At 45.9% G+C, this 20,365-nt stretch overlaps 1 protein-coding gene across 2 annotated transcripts in view; it reads left to right on the top strand.

Moving 5' to 3' along the window:
• TLN2 (talin 2) overlaps window positions 1–20,365 on the top strand; it is a 1,508,116-nt gene that overhangs the window by 956,893 nt on the left and 530,858 nt on the right. For both annotated transcript variants that reach the window (XM_078684194.1, XM_078684193.1), the window contains exon 14: window positions 14,196–14,351. In XM_078684194.1, the coding sequence (XP_078540320.1) occupies window positions 14,196–14,351 (156 nt within the window). The remainder of the gene's footprint in view (window positions 1–14,195; window positions 14,352–20,365) is intronic.

The following is a 20,365-nucleotide window of genomic DNA, read 5'->3' as shown; positions in this document are numbered from 1 at the left end:
CATCACCTCCTCCACTGGCGCGACATCACTTCGGACAGGTGGGTGCTGCAAATCCTCCGAAGGGGCTACTCCCTCCCCTTCGAGGCGACCCCTCCAGCCATGCCACCGCAGTACCACCGCGTGTCGGGGGATCACTTGCAACTTCTACAAGAGGAAGTATCGGCCCTCTTGGCCAAGGGGGCCATCGAGCGCGTTCCTGGGCCAGAAGTAGGGTGTGGTTGCTATTCCCACTACTTTCTGGTTCCCAAGAAGGGCAAAGGGGGCCTACGCCCTATCTTGGAACTGCGGAACATCAATGGCTTCCTCCGGAAGGAGAAGTTCAAGATGCTGACTTTGGCTCAGGTCTTAGCTGCCCTGGACCCCGGAGACTGGATAGTAGCGTTGGATTTGCAGGACTCTTATTTCCACATCCCCGTCCTGTCGGCCCACCGGCGCTACCTGCGGTTCACGGTAGGCCACGAGCACTTTCAGTACACCGTGCTCCCCTTTGGCCTTACCAGCGCCCCACGGGTGTTCACAAAAGTGATGGCGGTGATCGCAGCTCATCTGCGCAGATTAAGGGTGTTAGTCTTCCCCTATCTCGACGACTGGTTGTTGAAGGCAGGCTCGCCGCAGACAGTCGTCAGCCACCTCCAGACTACGGCCGACCTCCTGCACTTGCTGGGGTTTTTCATCAATGTGCCGAAGTCAAACCTGTGTCCCTCTCAAAAGCTCCTCTTCATCGGAGCGGTTCTGGATTCGGCGCAGTTTCGGGTTTATCCTCCCGAACAGCGGGTTCGGGAAATTCAGGCTCTGATTCCGATCTTTCAGCCTTTATCCCGGGTCTCGGTCAGGTTGACGCTGCGACTTCCGGGGCTGATGGCCTCCTGCATCCTTCTGGTGCATCACACCAGGTGGCAGATGTGGGCTCTGCAGTGGGACCTGAAGTTTCAGTGGGCCCAGCATCGGGGCAACCTGTCCGACTATGTCCTGATCTCGGAGGGCACTGCGAGACAGTTGCAGTGGTGGCTCACGGACCGCGATTGGGTCAGCTGCAGATCCCTCTCCCTACCCCAACCGGAGCACGTAGTTGTGACGGATGCGTCCTTCCTGGGCTGGGCGGGGCCAGATGGAAGAGGCAGAGATCAGAGGCCTCTGGTCTCCGGCGGAGTCCCGGTTCCACATTAATCTTCTGGAGCTGCGGCGATCCGGCTTTCACTGAAGGCATTCCTTCCCTCTGTCCGGGGAAGTGTGTTGCAGGTGTTCATGGACAACACCCCTGCCATGTGGTACTGCAACAAACAGGGCAGGGTGTGGTCGTGGACCCTTTGCCAGTAGGCTCTGCACCTCTGGCAATGGCTGGAACACCAGGGTGTCACCCTGGTGGTTCAACACCTGATAGGTTCCCTGAACACCAGGGCGGACGAACTCAGCCGTCGGTGCATGATGGATCACGAATGGCATCTGCACTCGGACGTAGCGCAAGGTCTCTTTCGGCATTGGGGAGAGCCTTGGTTAGATCTATTCGCCACAGAAGAGAGCGTGCAATGTCATCAGTTCTGCGCGTTGGAGTTTCCAAGGCGGCACTGGCTCAGCGACGCTTTTCGTCGCGAGTGGTGTTGCGGTCTGTTGTATGCCTTTCCGCGTATACCACTTCTGCCCAGAGTGCTGAAGAAGATGAGGCGTGACCGGGCCCAAGTCATCCTTGTGGCCCCGGACTGGGCACGAAGATACTGGTATCCCGAGCTACTCAGCATGTCAGTCGATCCCCTGATTCGTCTGCCTCTTCAGGAGGACCTTCTGTCACAGCAGCAGGGGACGGTCCTCCACCCGAACCTGTCCAGTCTCCACCTCCATGCGTGGAGATTGAGCGGCGGCAGTTGAGGCCATTTGACTTGCCTCCTTAAGTCTGTGATGTCATTCTGGCAGCCAGGCGTCCCTCCACAAAAGTGGTATACGCCTGCAGGTGGAACAGATTTGTGGCATGGTGCACAGCAAAGGCTGTGGATCCCCTTTCTGCCCCTCTTTCAGAGGTTCTCCTCTTTCTTCTTTCACTTGCCCAGCAGGGCTCTGCTCTGGGCACTATCAAAGGCTACCTTTCTGCCATTTCAGCCTTTATAAGGCTTCCTGGTCAGCCTTCTCTTTTCAAGTCCCCTGTTGTAAATAGATTCTTGAAGGGCATCACTCGCATGTTTCCTCCTGTTCCTTTCGTGATGCCTCAGTGGGACTTGAACCTTGTTCTAACTTATTTGATGTGCGCTCCCTTTGAGCCACTTCACAATTGTCCTCTCCGTCTTCGTACTCTTAAGACTGCATTCCTGGTTGCCATCAACTCTGCCAGGAGGGTGATGGAGCTTCTGGCTCTTTCTTCCAAGCCTCCTTTCCTTTCTGTCTATCCGGACAAAGTTGTCTTAAAACACGTCCCTCGTTCCTGCCCAAGGTTGTTACAGCCTTCTACATCTGGCAGTCCATCACCTTGCCCACCTTCTTTCCGCCTCCACATGCCTCAAAAGAGGAAGAGAGGCTCCACCGTCTGGACCCAAAACGTGCGCTCTCAATTTATTTGGACCGCACACGCCAGTTCCGGCTGGACGACCAGCTGTTTGTTGGTCACGTGGGTGCTAAGAAGGGACGGGCAGTGCACAAAGCACCATTTCCCGATGGGTCGTTTTGTGCATTAAGGCCTGTTATTCTCTGGCTAAGAAGGAACCTCCAGTGGGGCTGCGTGCCCACTCCACTTGGGCCACGGCGGCTACTACTGCCCTGGGTTGGGGAGTCCCCTTGCAGGACATCTGTCAGGCAGCTACGTGAGCCTCACAGCACACGTTCGCTAGACACTACTGCCTGGACAGACAAGTCCGGAGAGATGGCTTCTTTGGCCGTTCCGTGCTCCATGACTTTCTGGTGTGATCTTGGTTCGCAGACCCACCACCGGAGTTGATATTGCTGGGGTATCTATTCTAAGGTAAGGAATCTGACACTAACCTGTTTCTTTCAGATGCACAAGTTACTTACCTTCGGTAACGATATATCTGTAAGAAACAGTAGTTAGTGTTAGATTCCTTACCGCCCCACCCATCCTCCCCGTTCTGCGAACCGATATCTAGGGTTAAGGTTCTTCCCTTTGAGGGCCCTAGTTTCATGGCACCAGTGTCGGTTTTTATCATGGCTCTGCGTTTCTGGCGCGGAAATGCTGTGTATAAGAACTGACGTCAGCGCGCGAGGGCGGCGTCTAAGTACTCTGATGACGTTATCACGGCGCCAACGACCGACGCAGAGCCGCGGACGACGCCTACCGATGCACAAGGGTACTGCTACGCAAAACTTTCCGGATCCAGTCTGACGCCTGGGGATATTCTAAGGTAAGGAATCTGACACTAACTAATGTTTCTTACAGATATATTGTTACCGAAGGTAAGTAACTTGTGCTTTACGCCTATGATGTATTGTGTGGCCGGCTAGGTTAGAGTCACTTCTACTGTGACAGACTACTTCCTGGACAAAGGACAGGACAGGACAGAAGAGTGGGCACTTCAAAGTGGACAACCCCCACAACACAAACTTCAAAGACTAAGACACTAAATCACATCTGTTTCTGGAAACAGATTATAAAAAGGGATGCTTCAGTCTCCCAAAATTGTCAGACTGGAGCTGTACATCAGTGTGTGGAATCTCAGCTTGACGTGTGTCCACTGTGGCCGGACTGTGAACTAAGGACTGCTAGTATTCCTGCTGGGTGAGGGGACATTACCCAGGAGAATCACAACCACTCTTTCTGGAGCACCAACATCTGCCTGCAGAGACCTGAGGACCCTGTGAGGAAGGGAGTGCCTGGAGCGAGTCGGATCCTGTTGGGTGGATCCCTGAAACAGAGTGTGAGATGTTGGTCTGTGTTGAGAACCATTGCCTCCGTCAGCCCGTCCACCCAAGTGCTGCTGTTCACAAACCCCTGTATGCCAGGTGGGGGGGCCACGGTAAATATAAAGTGCCTTTGCCCTAGGGCATCGCTGTATCAAGAAGCGAGCCGTCACCCTGTGTAGTGTTGTGGCTCTGAGTATGCGATTTGCTGACCCTTGCATTCCAGGTGGGGGGTTACAGTGAAGAATAAGGCCCGTCGTCCTGAAGCACCTGAGACCAGCTGCCAGACTTAGGAGGACTTATCGCACGATTCGAGAAGCAGCACGGATGCCTGCTGACTTACCCACATCATCCAGACATCTATTCACTGCTGTCCGCGGCTCTAGTGAGAGTGGGTAAGCCCGATTGCTAGGCCACAGAGCCTATGGGGTACTTGCTGTGACTAAAAATGCTATGGCGCTGAGCCCTCTGACTACTAGGAAGCTGTTGTATATCTCCTAAGACCTGTTCCTGCTAATGGGCCCTAATCTCAATGTTGCCTCATGTGAATGGGAAATTACCACCGTCCTTAGACAGGTAGTGGGAGTTGGGACTTATCCAAGGCCTTAGAAAACTGTGTGTATAATTTGTTATGGCCAGCGTGTTCTTATATAAATAATTTTTATTTTCATAAAAGCAAGTATCTAGATGCTCTCCCTGTGCTACCAGAGAGTCAAGTGCTGAAGCGGTTGTACTTGGCCCTGGAACATCAAGAGTTTGGCCCAGTAGCTCTTGTTTTCCCTGTGGCCCCCCGAAAATAGTTCTGACACCCTGTTTTCGAAGTTTGGTGTAGTTTATGATGTAGTAGAATAAAAAAGGTGGCAGTGTTTTCATCTATACGTTTTTGTATTTAAGGCTGATCTACGAAAGTAATATGCCAATATTAATGTCTGACTCGGAGATAGTGATAGTGAGATCTTGTAAATGGGTTTTCCAAAACCGTGTGAAACCCAGAACCATCAACAGAGGTGCAGATTACAAGAATTATTTGTGTACCAACCATGCATCTATTTATACAGAAAAATTGAATGAATAACAAATGTGTTTTACGAAAAGCTATACATGTACATGCTGTTATAAATGTATGATGGCATTTTTAAAATGTACAAAATAATCTGAGTTTAGGAATAGGGGCTACTCCCACCACTTTCAATTTTGGATTCCTCATTAGAAGCCAAAATAAAGAAATCCAGTAGATAATAATAATTGTTCTACCATGTTGCGTTCCCAAACATTTCCTGATTACAAAATAAACAAACGGTGCCTCACATCTGAGAGCGGGTTTACTTCAATGGGCAGGAAGATCCAAACCCAAAAATGCAATCACATAAAGTGAGGAAATTATGTTTGGGTGAGGTAAACTTTTGTGGTAGGGGTTGTATGCCATGTTTGGGCCCGGAGTTGGAGGGCGCCCAAAGAAGTCTTACATCCTCACACATTTCTGAAAACTAGACACCTCTGGAAGTTCAGGCTGTGATGACTGTGTTGATCCCACATTTCTTTTTGTTACACAAAGTGTCCTGCGTCCTTCAAACTATGCATTAAAAACAGAATTTGCTATTTTTTCTGTAACAAAAAGGTCCTGAAGTAGTAGGGAATGGCAACTCTTCGAATACTCACCAGTCCCACATTTAACGCGATAAAACCGGTATCCCATACTGGGGGGGGGTGAGGGGGGCGACAAATTGCGCAGGACAGGAAAGGGCTAAAAAAGCTCTTCACTTGTATTTCCAAAAGGGTTGTTTTGAGGTGTGGTAACTGCAGTATTTTGCCGTGGTTGCGTGCTTCCTGGGACACTGTCACCTCCAGGGATGTCTGTCAGCTTGCGTTCATACCCACCAGAGTCCAGGGTGGGGTCACTCGCATGAATTCTGCTGCTTTTCCTGGCCCAGAATGTTCTGTAAACCCCCAACTCTAGGTGAGATCACATAATTTGCTCACATTATTTAAAAGGCAAATTCTGGAATGTGCATGGAACAAAAAACAGTCAGACCACCTATTGTTCAATGCTTCTATTACTTCTGTATCACTTGAATTAGGCTAAGCACAACAATACAGCCTGGAAACATCAAGATCATTTTCTTTGAAGTTACATTGGTTCATGGAGTGTTACCTGGTCACACCACCCACTGAAACCATTGCTGAAAATAACTATTCTTGGTGTCTTGTGGGCTTCCAGCTCCCTCGTGGCCAGCTGATTGGCACAGATCCCTCGGTCTGCTACCTTATGGGTTCAGAAAGTCTGTCTGGTGACCGGGGTGAGGTCAGGATCCACCTGCCCACATCCCGGTTTTTTATTTTTTATTTACACCAATCTCCATTGTCCAGTGAGTTGTCTGTTTCCTAGAGGCTTGCAGATTGGCTGCACTGGATCTCCTGTTCCTGTTGCAGCGGGCAGATTCTAAACTGGTATCTGCTGGTTAACAGTGTACAGGGTCGTTCTGCTAAGGCTGGGGCCATGGAAGCTCATGACGCGATTCAGTCGAGATCATTTTACATTCGGTGAATCTAAGTGGGAATCATTAACCTTGGACTGTATTGGACCTTGGAAAGGATTTAGGACTATAGATGCGCCCAGGGGTGCAGATTCTGTGCAGCATTCATTCTCACATTATGAACATGAACTAGGCGCTAGGTCAACCATTTGAGTCCTTAGTTTGAAAATTACCCATGATGGTGGAGGCAGTAGCTTTTTATGAGGAGTTTTTTGCCCAAGAATGTTGAGAATGGATGCATCATCTTCAACAAAAACAGGTATGTGGAGGGTCAAGGGGTGTTATTTAACGACCTGTCACCTTATGCCCCTACTCATAAACTATCAACAAAAGAAGGTGACCAGGTCATGGGTGGTGTGTCGACATAATGATACCAAAAGATAATGGGGAAGTGCGTGCCAGAGAGTTGAAAGAGTCACCAATGGCCAATAGAATTCCCATCTGACCACCCTCTTGGCGGAATTTCATCATCTGGGAATTTGTAAATCGACTCAGGCACCGTCCAGTGTTCAGGATGGGCGTGAAAAAGAAAAGAAAGAAAGAGGACAGATGGGAGGGGCTCAGTGTAGTTTTTAGGGGGTGGGGGATCGGTGTAGGTTTTAGGGGGTGGAGGGATTTGGGTTAGTGTTTAGGGAGTGGGGGAATTTGGGGTCGTTTTTAGGGGGTGATGGGTTCTGGTTAGTCTTTAGGGAGTGGGGGATTCGGGGTAGTTTTTAGGAGGTGGGAGAGTGGGTAGTTTTTAGGGGTTGGTGGTTTTGGGGTCGTTTTTAGGGGGCGGGGGGATTTGGGGTAGTTTTTAGGGGTGGGGGATTCGGGTATTTTTTAGGGGGTGGGAGAGGGTTCGGGTTAGTTTTTAGGGGGGAGAGGTTCAGATTCGTTTAATGGGGATGGGGTGTTGGGGGTAGTTTTAAGGAGGTTGGGGGTTGTATTTAGGGCTCAGGGAGAGAAGGAGGTGGGTGGTAAACTTATCTATGGATATCGGTTTACCATGTATGCCTTTACCACGATAAATCATAGTAAAGGAATGCGTAGTAAAGCAATTCGTGGTTAAGACGCGGTCGTAGTAGAAACCGCGTTGTTAAGGTAGGCATTGGAAAGGAACTCGTCGTTCCGACATACAAGCCCTTCAAACATTGACCTGTTTACTTCCACCTCCTTCACCCATTGTTAGATACATCTTAGCTATCCCTAGTGACGTGTTTGAGACTCACATTCATGCTATTGGCTGTTTAGATGTGTATTTCCTCTTGCGGTGATTTTTCTTTTTTTTTTTAATACATTACACACTATTTCACATCTCAAAAGTTCAATCGACATACATTTTCTTATATTCAGTCCTTAGTGTATCACATACATTTTAAACATATATCATTTGTTTGTTTTTTCTCCACTCGATCAGTCATTCTTCAGATGACTTTGTCATCGCTGACCAGGAAATTACCATCCCACTGGCATGCCACTTTTCAGACCGGGACAGCCTGACTTCAAGATGGCTGAATTCTGAATTTCATCAGTCTCGAAATGTGCAATCTTGTGAGTGTGTGGACCTGCATTATGAGGTTAGGCCTTGTGATCTCCAGCAGGCAGTTGCTGCCCAAAGACTTCTTTTCATACTATGCCGGGCTCGCTCTGTTGTGCGGTATGCACATTCCTGCCATTATATAGCATTAGGAGTTGTAGAGGGTCAACACATAACACACAGGACTGGGCACTAACAAGAATAATAAATAACTTTCAGGTAAAGAGTACCAGAAAATATGTGAACATAACAGTTTCCTTATAACTCTTAACTGAACTATCTACTGAATTTACTAATGAATATGAAATCACATATTCTTACCTCCCCACACACTCCCCAATTTACAGATTTTTCTTCTGCGGTTCTGACCCTTCTTATCTTGACATTGGCAATGGCCTTCTTCTGTATGTCTGATCTCTTTTGTTTATCGCCATGGCATTTCTATGTGTTGCTATTCATTGCTCGTTTTTCTCTAGTTCTATTTGATGATCTTGTTCTCTTTCACCTGTGATTCGTCTGGTGTAGTTCAAAAATGTGATCGGCCTTTGCGAATAGCTCAACGCTGCTGTTTACAAAGGCTGTACTGTATAAATACTTTTTTTTTTAAACTGGATAGTATAAAAGCAGTTTTGGCCACTCCCAAGGGGCCTTATTGAGAATTGTGATCTAGGAAGCAGTTTCCTGTTCAGTAACACCTCTAGGGCTGGGCAGTTTCATTTCTCTAGTATGTGTCCGTCCTTGGATCGATGGTACTGCTCAGGGGTTAGGCATCAACCCCTTTCTCCAGGATATGCCTGATTACTTCAGAACCCAGTAGTGGTGGATTATGCTGGCGGGGATGGCCTACTGGTGATCAGATCTTTTAGTATCTAGGTGACTAAGGGCAATTCATTTTGGGCGGCTGGTCATTAGCATAGTCATCAAAGGATTCGTGAGACATTTCTCGCAGCTTCCTCCAAGCTCGGGGCAATCCTCACCTTCGCCATACATTGAGTGTCCAAAAGATGTAAACACCTGTATAAAGGCACCCATTTTGGTCATGCCTAACCGAACAATTATTCAGAAACTGAAGGCGTGGATGGACTCCCTGCAGACCTCACCAGCCTCTGTTTTTAGAGATTCCAACACTGGGTCCACCAAGGTTAGTCTGCCCTCTCTACATGCTTATTCCCTGTGCAGGCACCAACCTGCTAAGAATGTTCAAACCTATGATCTTTGGGTGTAAACTTTCAAAGTGAGAGAATGCGTTCACGCAGTTAAACCCGACTAAAACACACGCTGTGCACTATGTGCAGAAGATAGGTGGATGAGGTCTATTCTAATGGCTATTACGGCAGCAGACACCCCTCTGGATCCCATGTACAGCTTAGGGGTACCAGGGTTCATTCTAGGTATATGTAGACTCCCAAGGTTTTTTTCCCAACCAGGTTGGGATATGTTCGAGTTCTGATGGTCTGAGTACTATAGCATCTGAAGCCCCGCTCTCGGAATATTTTGGTTTAGCTTGAGCGAGTCGCTGCCATCCACTTTCCAACAAACGACCCTGGAGTATACTTCTATCCGCATGGGTTTGATCTGTAGGAAAATCTTTTTATCTGCCATTTGGGAAGCTCATCAGCCTCATTAATGGATTGACAGGAAGGTTGGACTTAAAACCAACGATACTGTAGACTCCCCGTGGTACCCCATGTCAGATCCCTAACGGTGAAGCAAAAGATACCATTGCTTCTGCAGGCATCGAGTTTGATAGGAACTTCTTAGGAGTGCGTCTCAGATTCCGAGATTATGTCTCTCTACGGGCTAGCCGTGCCAGTAGTCAGAGAGTGTGTAACATTTGGAGCCGGCACTATCTTTGTCCACCATATTCCTCAAGGGAGGTCATTTTGTCTCTGGCAGTGCAGTGATCATGTGAATGTTTGGGTCACTGGGAAATCATCTGGATCTTAATGGAAATGCCTCGCATTTCAAAGAAGAGATCCATCATGTCCATTTTCTATTTTTAGACCGGCCCATAATCTGTCTGTGACATGAAGTTGGACAATACCATGAAAGTTAAGAACGGAATGCTCTGCCTTTTCCCTTTCCTGGCAGTCTTTCATTAAAGCTCAGACCATTTAAAATCTGCAGCACAATAAAAGTTCATCACTTAGGTAGATTTGTCATCAAGAAACTTGTGAAAAGAATGCAGCTTTTTTTCTACAATTATTAGAACTTTTTTTTACTAATGTTAGAACTGAAAATATAATGCCTATTTATTTTTAAAATAATATATAGATATAATGAGGCTTTAGAAAAGATATATTCACAGATGTTTACAGAAAAAGCCAAAAGCCTATTTTTAATCGAAAGCACTGGAAACACATAAGGAAAAAAAAAACGAGCTGAGTAGTAACCCCGTCTGCAATGTTTAGTGACGTTAAGTTTGGCTTTGTGTGTGACGTCATTGGAACACTGCAGATGGTCCCTGTGTTGCTATGACAGGAAGCCATTTTCAACGCCATTCCTTGCTTGTCTCCTTTCTCACCGGCGCGTGGGCCGCCACTAGCGCCTCGGTTCTGTTTTATGTGCTTTTTGAAGGCACAGCGTTTTGCATCTTGAAGTCCGCACTCGTTTTGTCGACCTTGGAGGTGTGCAGAGGTCGAATGCTACCTGGCTGGAGAATGAACCCCGCTCCAGGTGGACAGGTTTTCCTTTCTGTACCGGTTTCCAGCTGTCCTCTCCGAGGGGTCTCCGTGGTATCCGTCATGCCAGCTTGCAGATGCCCACATCTCTGGTTTAGCTGTGGACCTACTAATCTGCCGAAAAGATCTTGATACGTTTCACTAATGTTATTCAGAGAGCACATTATATCTGATTAACATGGAGAGCATTGCATTGAACAATCGCGCGGTGAATCGGCTCTTAAAGATATTTTTTTCCTATCAGGGTCATATTTTTAATATGTTTTTATTAACCCTTTATTACAGAGATCTACAGATCTGTCTTCCTGCCCGGTCTTCACACTTTTCTGGATATTGTAGCCTGCGCGAGCAGGGCCTCTGCTGGAGCGCGCGTCAGGAGAAGGATTTTTCGAGCTTTCTAAATCATTAGCACTAAAGGAAGCTTTCTCTTGGCGCGAGCTGGTATCACTCAATCTATCAGTGTTTGTTAAGAATGACTACTCACCCGTGAGTGCCTCGAGGCGCTGTTCTAGGAGCAGCACACATGCTCCTCCATAATTGTTCGGATTTGGCCCTCTGGAGGGGACGGTGAGACTCGGGAGCAGGCGGCTCTTACCGTGTACCCCCCTGCTGCGTAAGGTGTATTCTTATGTTGATGCACTTAAGACCTTTGCAAGCCCTTTCAAAACGGATTCTTTGACAAACTGCCTTCATGTGGCTTCTGCGGCGTCAGGGTCAGAGCTGCTGACTTTGGAGCTATATCTATACTCAACATCCTTTGATTCTGGACAAATCACTTAATTTTCACTTGCCTACAAAAACAAGACCAAAATGAATGGGACGGTGTAAAGTAACTGGTGTGCAAAGAGGTAAAAAGAAAGCATTCGCATAAAAAAGTAAAGACAAATATGTACACATTTAATGGCTGGTTTGTACATAGTGAAACCATAAAACCTGGTAAAATTGTGGTTTCCCAGCTTAACTCGTGCAATCCTAGGCAAATATTTTATTTTACTCAAACTCCTTTTTTTCATTATTACAAACGGTCGCACTACACATATGGCGAATACCAGTTGTACAATAAGCTACCGTGTTTGATTTAATAGACTTAAATGCAAACCTTTTCAGGGCTTGGCTCATGCATGTGCTTACAGAGCCAAGCTAGGCCTTTGTCTCGGCTCTGGTTTGGCACTCCGCGTTAATATGTTGGTTCGCCCACCTTTAACTTATATAGTGCGAAAGAGAGAGAGCGTCCGTGTAACCTGACTTTACAGTCTCTGGCACTAAAGTTGACAAATATGAGTTATCTTGTTATTACTTTATTATAACGTAAGACTATTCCCACCTAAGAACATAAAGACAAACCATGTTTGTGTTGTGAGGGGGATCTTTATTAGCTCTAGTGTGAAAATAGATCTGTGTGTGTGCCTCACCAATAAGCAGGTGACTTTGATTTTGGCTTAGAAAACTGAAGGGTGAAGAATGTCTTGGGACCTAAAGCTGTATTGTTTGTTATATTATGAATAATTTTAAAACAAGAAGATGCGGGTTGCATTTATTTAAACATTTACTTGGTAATTTATAGGCATATGTACCATGTTGAAAAAATACGGCTGGCGTCATTCTTCAAATGTAGTCTGTAAAGATGTAGATGTTTGTTTCTCCACTTGCAAGTGGTGTAGTGCAGCCCTGACAATACTCACCTCGTGCACAAGTCAAAAGAGTGTGTCCCATAAAGCTCAGTTGTGTGTAACTTGCCCAGCGTTTTTTTGTAGACTGCTGATCAGGAGTAACATAAGGAAGTACTTCACGGGAGGGTTGGGAATGCAGAAAGTCTTTGCCTCTCCACTCCACTCACAGTGCACAGGTACTGCGCCTGTAGAGGTGCATGCAAATGATTTCACTCCTAGGAGTTGAAATGAAGTCTGCACACCAAATCACAAGCCCTCTCCATGCATTGCTTGTTTCCCTATGCACTGGGGTGGTCTTTAAGCTGGAGCACAACTGGCACAAGGAAGAATGAGATCTCAGCACCTGGTTGTCATCCTTCCTGAAGCAGCAGTCAGGGACAGATGTCTGACCTGGAAACTATCTCACCTTGGGAAAAAAAACTACAGCCAAATCTCTTCTCCTTGCAATTCACCAAACGACAGTGCTGAAGTAGATTAATCTGCGTCTCCTTGTTAAATGCAAAGTGTAATTGAATTTTAAGGATAAACATCAGAAGACATAGCTCCCACATTTGCAGAATCTCCTTTCGATGTTTACTTTATTTGCCTTGTATATTCTCTCATGTTGCTTTGATCATGAAGCTATTGCATCATTCTAGCCTTACCCAAAGTGTTCCATAGTTCCCTGTATGTGCTTCCAGCCATTAATTTACACTTCCAACTGTTCAGCTGATCAGATGTCCATGCTGAGGCAGTGGTCGAGCAATAGCCTAGAAGTGGACTTACTGTTCACCTGATTCTAAGGCCTATCAAAGGTGTCTAATATAGAACTATCTCACATGCAAATAATGATGTTTATTTTTACAGTTTGACTTCCTCGGACTGCATGTGATGTCAAATGTCTACTCTATGTGCATAAAACCCTCCATTTAAATTTCGACCTAGACTTAAAATGTCCAATGTTATCTCATTTTTTTTCTTTAAATGGCCCTTTCCTTGCTGTCCATCCTCGGTATTCCTTCCCTCAGAGTCATGTGCATGTTTGTCCTAACCTTGGAACCTGCAAATAACTATTCTGCTTTAGCACATCTGCTAATCCCACCAACCCTCTGCATGAACCTAAATCTATATACCCGCCCTCATTAATGATAATACCTAATTGATACTAATTTTAATCCACCTCAAAGTTCATAGAGTGGACATGGAGACATTAAATGGTCTCCTTGAGAGAACTATACTAAACTCTTCGCAAAAATAACCACTGGATTAACCACTTTCCTTGGTTCCCCCTTCAAAGTGCTGCTAGGCATAAAGCACGTCAACACCTTGTTAGGGCTAATAAGTGCTATATAAATATAATTACAAGACAGTACTTAATAAACAATCTATTAACTTTCTGTAGCCTCCACTCCTGCTCCTTCCATCCCCTATCGACTTATCAATAGATGGCAGCTGAAGGGCGAGCCTGAGGTTTCATCTTAGGTCAAAGGGTGGGGGATCTCACTTCTGGCAAATACCACTGATCCTGGTATCTCACTTGCTTGCTTAATGAGTTGTCACATGTTTTTGACACACATGGCCTTGGCTGCAGTGCATTAATACCATTCACTGCCGCACACAGGGAAAAAAAGATTAGAGGGAACATTCATTGTTGCCAACAGTTGATAAATGTTGGGTACGGTGGGATAGGTTGTACATTGCACCACGGAAACTACCTCATGTGAATATAATTACCGCTTCGAATCAAGTTGGTCAACACTGCCCTTGGTCTGCTCTAGGGCAGCTCTAGCATTGAAGGCTCACACGACTACAGGGCCGCCATTTTAAGACTGCTGACATAAGAAGTTTGACGTTCACACAAGAGTTGTAGTGGCGGCCTCTTGGTGACAACTAAATTGCCACTTCTGAAGCTGCCATCTTTACTCTCTTCAGGTACATGAAGCAGGGAAATTAACCTGTTGCCTTCCTCTTGCAGGAGAAAATGAAGAGCAAAAACAAGCTGGTGCCCCGGTTGCTGGGAATTACCAAAGAGTCGGTGATGCGTGTGGATGAGAAGACCAAGGAGGTGGTGCAGGAGTGGCCCCTGACCACTGTGAAACGCTGGGCCGCCTCCCCGAAAAGCTTCACTCTGGTAACTCTCCCCGTAGACTCATTCGATCAGGTCTTTTGTTTTTCCAGCTCTTGTAGACTTTTAAAAGATTTTCTGACTTCCTTAAGGAAAGCTGTTAATGTAGTGGGCGAGAAAAAAATTATTTATTTCTTCTTCGTGTTCTCAGATTAAATAAAATGTTGGCTATAATTTGATTATTTAAATATAATCCCCAGATAAAATAACATGTATGTTTTGAAAATAAAATACTTTATCCAAAAGAAGGAACCTAAAAAGTAATGTAAATGTGAATAACTAAAATTATACAAGATTTTGCAAAGAATAACGTTTAACAAATGCATTTCATTAATCTTTTGTTTAAAAGCTAGTAAACCCATGTATTGTTTTTAATTTGTTTCAGTTGTTATCCTGGGATAATCTCTCATGCCTTATAGCTCAATATCTTGTCGTATCATCACCTGAGAACGTCTGCCCCCGCGCCCAAGCTTGTGCAACTGCCAGATGCCCACATACAACCGTAGTACGCTGCACTAAGCCCATTGACCACCTCTGAATTTAGTCTGACTGGTGTTGGACTCTAATGTGCCTTTTTAATGTAAAATGTGAAGCACGTCATGTTTAAATGGGTCTTTGCATAGATTCTTCTGGACCACCCTGAAATATGGTCTCATAAGATGGTTCTTACTTACTGGCATCTGTATCAGGAGGCCGATACCTATTTGTTTCCAGGATTTCAAAAGGGATTTAATGGTCTATGTTATTTTTTAAAATCATTTTTAGGTCTCGCTGGCGTTGCAGCGCGAAGCGCTGCCGCCAACAAGACTTATAGCCGCCTTCATCCCTGTCAAGGGAGTAACAGCTGTGAACGAGCCCGATACAGACCTGGGCACGAGCCGACCCAGGTCTGTGAACGCGCTTCAAGGTTGAGCAGCTTGTGCACGTTTGTTGAACGTCAGGCACCGCAAGCGCCGCCAGACCAATTATCCCAGCATGAAACTCTACTTCCCGAGGCCCACAAGACCAATTATCCCAGCAGGAGTCTCCACTTCCTCAGGCGCCGCAACAATTATCACAGCATGAGACCCACTTATCACAGCATGTCAACAGGTGCCTCAGGCTGCTGGAGCACTCAACTATAATTAATGCACAGTTGAGTGCTCCAGCAGCGTGGGGCGCCTCTCTGCATGCTGTGATTATTATCACTTTGGGGCCTCATGCTGTGATAATTAGGGCGGCATGCTCTATTTGCAGCAATGAACATTTTCAAAGAAGGCGAAGCAGCGACATTCATTGGAGACACTCACCCTCATGCCCTCACCCCCCACACTCGCCCTCACCCCCTCACACCCCCTCACCCCTCACACACCTCCTCACCCTCACACCCCCTCACTCACACCCCCTCACCCTCACACACCCTCACCCTCCCTCACCCTCTCACCCTCACACACCCTCTCACCCTCACACACCCTCTCACCCTCACACCCCCTCACACCCTCTCACCCCCTCACACACCCTCACCTTCACACCCCTCACCCTCACTCACCCCCTCACCCCCTCACCCTCACACTGCCTCACCCTCACACCCCCTCACCCTCACACCCCCTCACACCCCTCACCCTCACACCCCTCACACCCCTCACACCCCCTCACCCTCACACACTCTCACCCTCACACTCTCACCCTCACACACTCACCCTCACACCCCTCACACCCCTCACACCCCTCACATACCCTCACACACCCTCACACACCCTCACACACCCTCACACACCCTCACACCCTCACACCCCCTCACCTTCACACCCCCTCACCTTCACACCCCCTCACCCCCTCACCCGCTCACCCTCTCACCCCCTCACCCTCACCCCCCTCACCCTCCCTCACCCTCTCACCCTCACACCCCCTCACCCTCACACACTCTCACCCCCCTCACTCACACACACACCCTCACATACCCTTACCAGCATAGCATAACAAAACGTAGCATAGCATAACGAAACACAGCATAGCATAACAAACAAAAGCATAGGATAGCAAAAGCACAGCATAACAAAACAAAGCATAGGGTAGCAAAACACAACAAAACATAGCATAGCAAAACACAACAAAGCATAGCATAACAAAACACAACAAAACACCATAGCATAAAAAAACAAAGCATAGCAAAACAAAGCATATCATAGTAAAACAACAAAACATAGCAGAACATAACACAACAAAACATAGCAGAACAAAACATAGCAGAACAAAACATAGCAGAACAAAACATAGCAGAACAAAACATAGCATAACAAAACATAGCATAACAAAACATAGCATAACAAAACATAGCATAACAAAACATAGCATAACACAGCAAAACATAGAATAGCATAACAAAACAAACCATAGCATAACATAACAAAGAATAGCAAAACAAAACATAGCATAGTAAAACAAAACAAACCATAGCATAACATAACATAACAAAGAATAGCAAAACAAAACATAGCATAGTAAAACAAAACATAGCATAGCATAACATAACACAACAAAACAGCAGAACAAAACAGCAGAACATAACAAAACATAGCAAAACAAAGCATAGCATAGCAAAACATAGCATATCATAGTAAAACAACAAAACATAGCATAACATAACACAACAAACCATAGCATAACAAAACATAGCATAACAAAACATAGCATAACAAAACATAGCATAACAAAACAGCAGAACAAAACAGCAGAACATAACAAAACATAGCAAAACAAAGCATAGGATAGCAAAACAAAACATAGCATAACAAAACACAGCAAAGCATAACACAGCAAAGCATAGGATAGCAAAACACAGCAAAGCATAGGATAGCAAAACACAGCAAAGCATAGGATAGCAAAACACAGCAAAGCATAGGATAGCAAAACACAGCAAAGCATAGGATAGCAAAACACAGCAAAGCATAGGATAGCAAAACACAGCAAAGCATAAGATAGCAAAACACAGCAAAGCATAGGATAGCAAAACACAGCAAAGCATAGGATAGCAAAACACAGCAAAGCATAGGATAGCAAAACACAGCATAACATAGCGCAACATAGCTCATAACATAGCGCAACATAGCGCATAACATAGCGCATAACATAGCGCAACACATAGCGCATAGCGCATAACATAGCGCATAGCGCAGAACATAGCGCATAACATAGTGCATAGCGTGGAACATAGCGCATAACATAGCGCATAACATAGCGCATAACATAGCGCGTAACGCATAACATAGCGCATAGCGCATAACATAGCGCATAGCGCATAACAGCGCATAGCGCATAACATAGCGCATAGCATAGCGCATAGCATAGCGCATAGCGCATAACATAGCGCATAACATAGCGCATAACATAGCGCATAACATAGCGCATAGCGCATAACATAGCACCTAGCATAGCGCATAACATAGAGCATAACATAGCGCATAGCGCGTAACAGCGCATAGCGCATAACATAGCGCATAGCATAGCGCATAGCATAGCGCATAGCATAGCGCATAGCATAGCGCATAACATAGCGCATAGCGCATAACATAGCGCATAGCGCATAGCATAGCGCATAACATAGCGCATTACATAGCGCATTACATAGCGCATTACATAGCGCATAACATAGCGCATAGCGCATAACATAGCGCATAACATAGCGCATAACATAGCGCAAAGCATAGTGCATAACATAGTGCATAACATAGCGCATAGCATAGCGCATAGCGCATAGCATAGCGCATAGCATAGCGCATAACATAGCGCATAACATAGCGCAGCGCATAGCGCATAACAGCGCATAGCACATAACATAGCGCATAGCATAGCACATAACATAGCGCATAACATAGCGCAAAGCATAGTGCATAACATAGTGCATAACATAGCGCATAGCATAGCGCATAGCATAGCGCATAGCATAGCGCATAACATAGCGCATAACATAGCGCAGCGCATAGCGCATAACAGCGCATAGCACATAACATAGCGCATAGCATAGCGCATAACATAGCGCATAACATAGCGCATAACATAGCGCATTACATAGCGCATAACATAGCGCATAGCATAGCGCATAACATAGCGCAGCGCATAGCATAGGGCATAACATAGCGCATAACATAGCGCATAGCGCATAACATAGCGCATAACAGCGCATAACAGCGCATAACATAGCGCATAACATAGCGCATAACATAGCGCATAACATAGCGCATAACATAGCGCATAACATAGCGCATAGCGCATAACATAGCGCATAGCGCAACACATAGCGCATAGAGCATAACATAGCGCAACACATAGGGCATAGCGCATAGCGCATAACATAGCGCAACACATAGCGCATAGCGCATAACATAGCGCAACACATAGCGCATAGCGCATAACATAGTGCATAGCGCATAACATAGCGCATAGCATAGCGCATAACATAGCGCATAGCATAGCGCATAGCATAGCGCATAACATAGCGCATAACATAGCGCATAACATAGCGCATAGCGCATAACATAGCGCATAGCGCAACACATAGCGCATAGCGCATAACATAGCGCAACACATAGGGCATAGCGCATAACATAGCGCAACACATAGCGCATAGCGCATAACATAGCGCATAACATAGTGCATAACATAGTGCATAACATAGTGCATAACATAGCGCATAACATAGCGCATAACATAGCGCATAACATAGCGCATAACATAGCGCATAACATAGCGCATAACATAACGCATAGCGCATAACATAGCGCGTAACATAGCGCATAACAACGCATAACATAGCGCATAGCGCATAACATAGCGCATAACATAGCGCATAACAACGCATAGCGCATAACATAGCGCATAACATAGCGCATAACATAGCGCATAAAGCGCAGCGCATAGCACATAACGTAGCGCATAACATAGCGCATAACATAGCGCACAACATAGCGCACAACATAGCGCACAACATAGCGCACAACATAGCGCATAACATAGCGCATAACAAAGCGCATAACAAAGCGCATAACATAACGCATAGCGCATAACATAGCGCATAACAACGCATAGCGCATAGCGCATAACATAGCGCATAACATAGCGCATAGCGCATAACATAGCGCATAACATAGCGCATAGCGCATAACATAGCGCATAACATAGCGCATAGCGCATAACATAGCGCATAACATAGCGCATAGCGCATAACATAGCGCATACCGCATAACATAGCGCATAACATAGCGCATACCATAGCGCATAACATAGCGCATAGCGCATAACCTAACCTAACCAAGCATAGCGCATAACCTAACCTAACCAAGCATAGCGCATAACCTAACCTAACCAAGCATAGCGCATAACCTAACCTAACCAAGCATGGAGCATAACCTAACCTAACCAAGCATGGAGCATAACCTAACCAAGCATGGAGCATAACCTAACCAAGCATGGAGCATAACCTAACCAAGCATGGAGCATAACCTAACCAAGCATAGAGCATAGCCTAACCAAGCATAGAGCATAGCCTAACCAAGCATAGAGCATAGCCTAACCAAGCATAGCATAGCCTAACCAAGCATAGCATAGCCTAACCAAGCATAGCATAGCTTAACAAAACACAACAAAACATAGCATAACATAACAAAACATAGCATAGCTTAACAAAACACAACAAAACATAGCATAACAAAACAAAACATATCATAGCCTAGCAAAACATAGCATAGCATACCAAGCAAAACATAGCATAGCATACCAAACACAACAAAACATAGCATAGCATTACAAAACATAGCAAAACAAAGCATAGCATAACAAAACATAGCAAAACAAAGCATAACACACACCACACACACACACAACCACGCACACACAACCACAACCACACACAACTATCTATCTATCTATCGCCCTCACTCTATCTGTCTATCTATCTATCGCCCTCACTCTATCTGTCTATCTATCGCCCTCACTCTATCTATCGGCCTCACTCTATCTATCTAATCGCCTTCACTCTATCGCCC

Source organism: Lissotriton helveticus, chromosome 3_2 (assembly GCF_964261635.1).
Source record: "Lissotriton helveticus chromosome 3_2, aLisHel1.1, whole genome shotgun sequence".
Lineage (NCBI taxonomy): Eukaryota > Metazoa > Chordata > Amphibia > Caudata > Salamandridae > Lissotriton > Lissotriton helveticus.
Note: the sequence above shows the minus strand (reverse complement) of the source record. Positions and strands in the feature narration are given on the sequence as shown.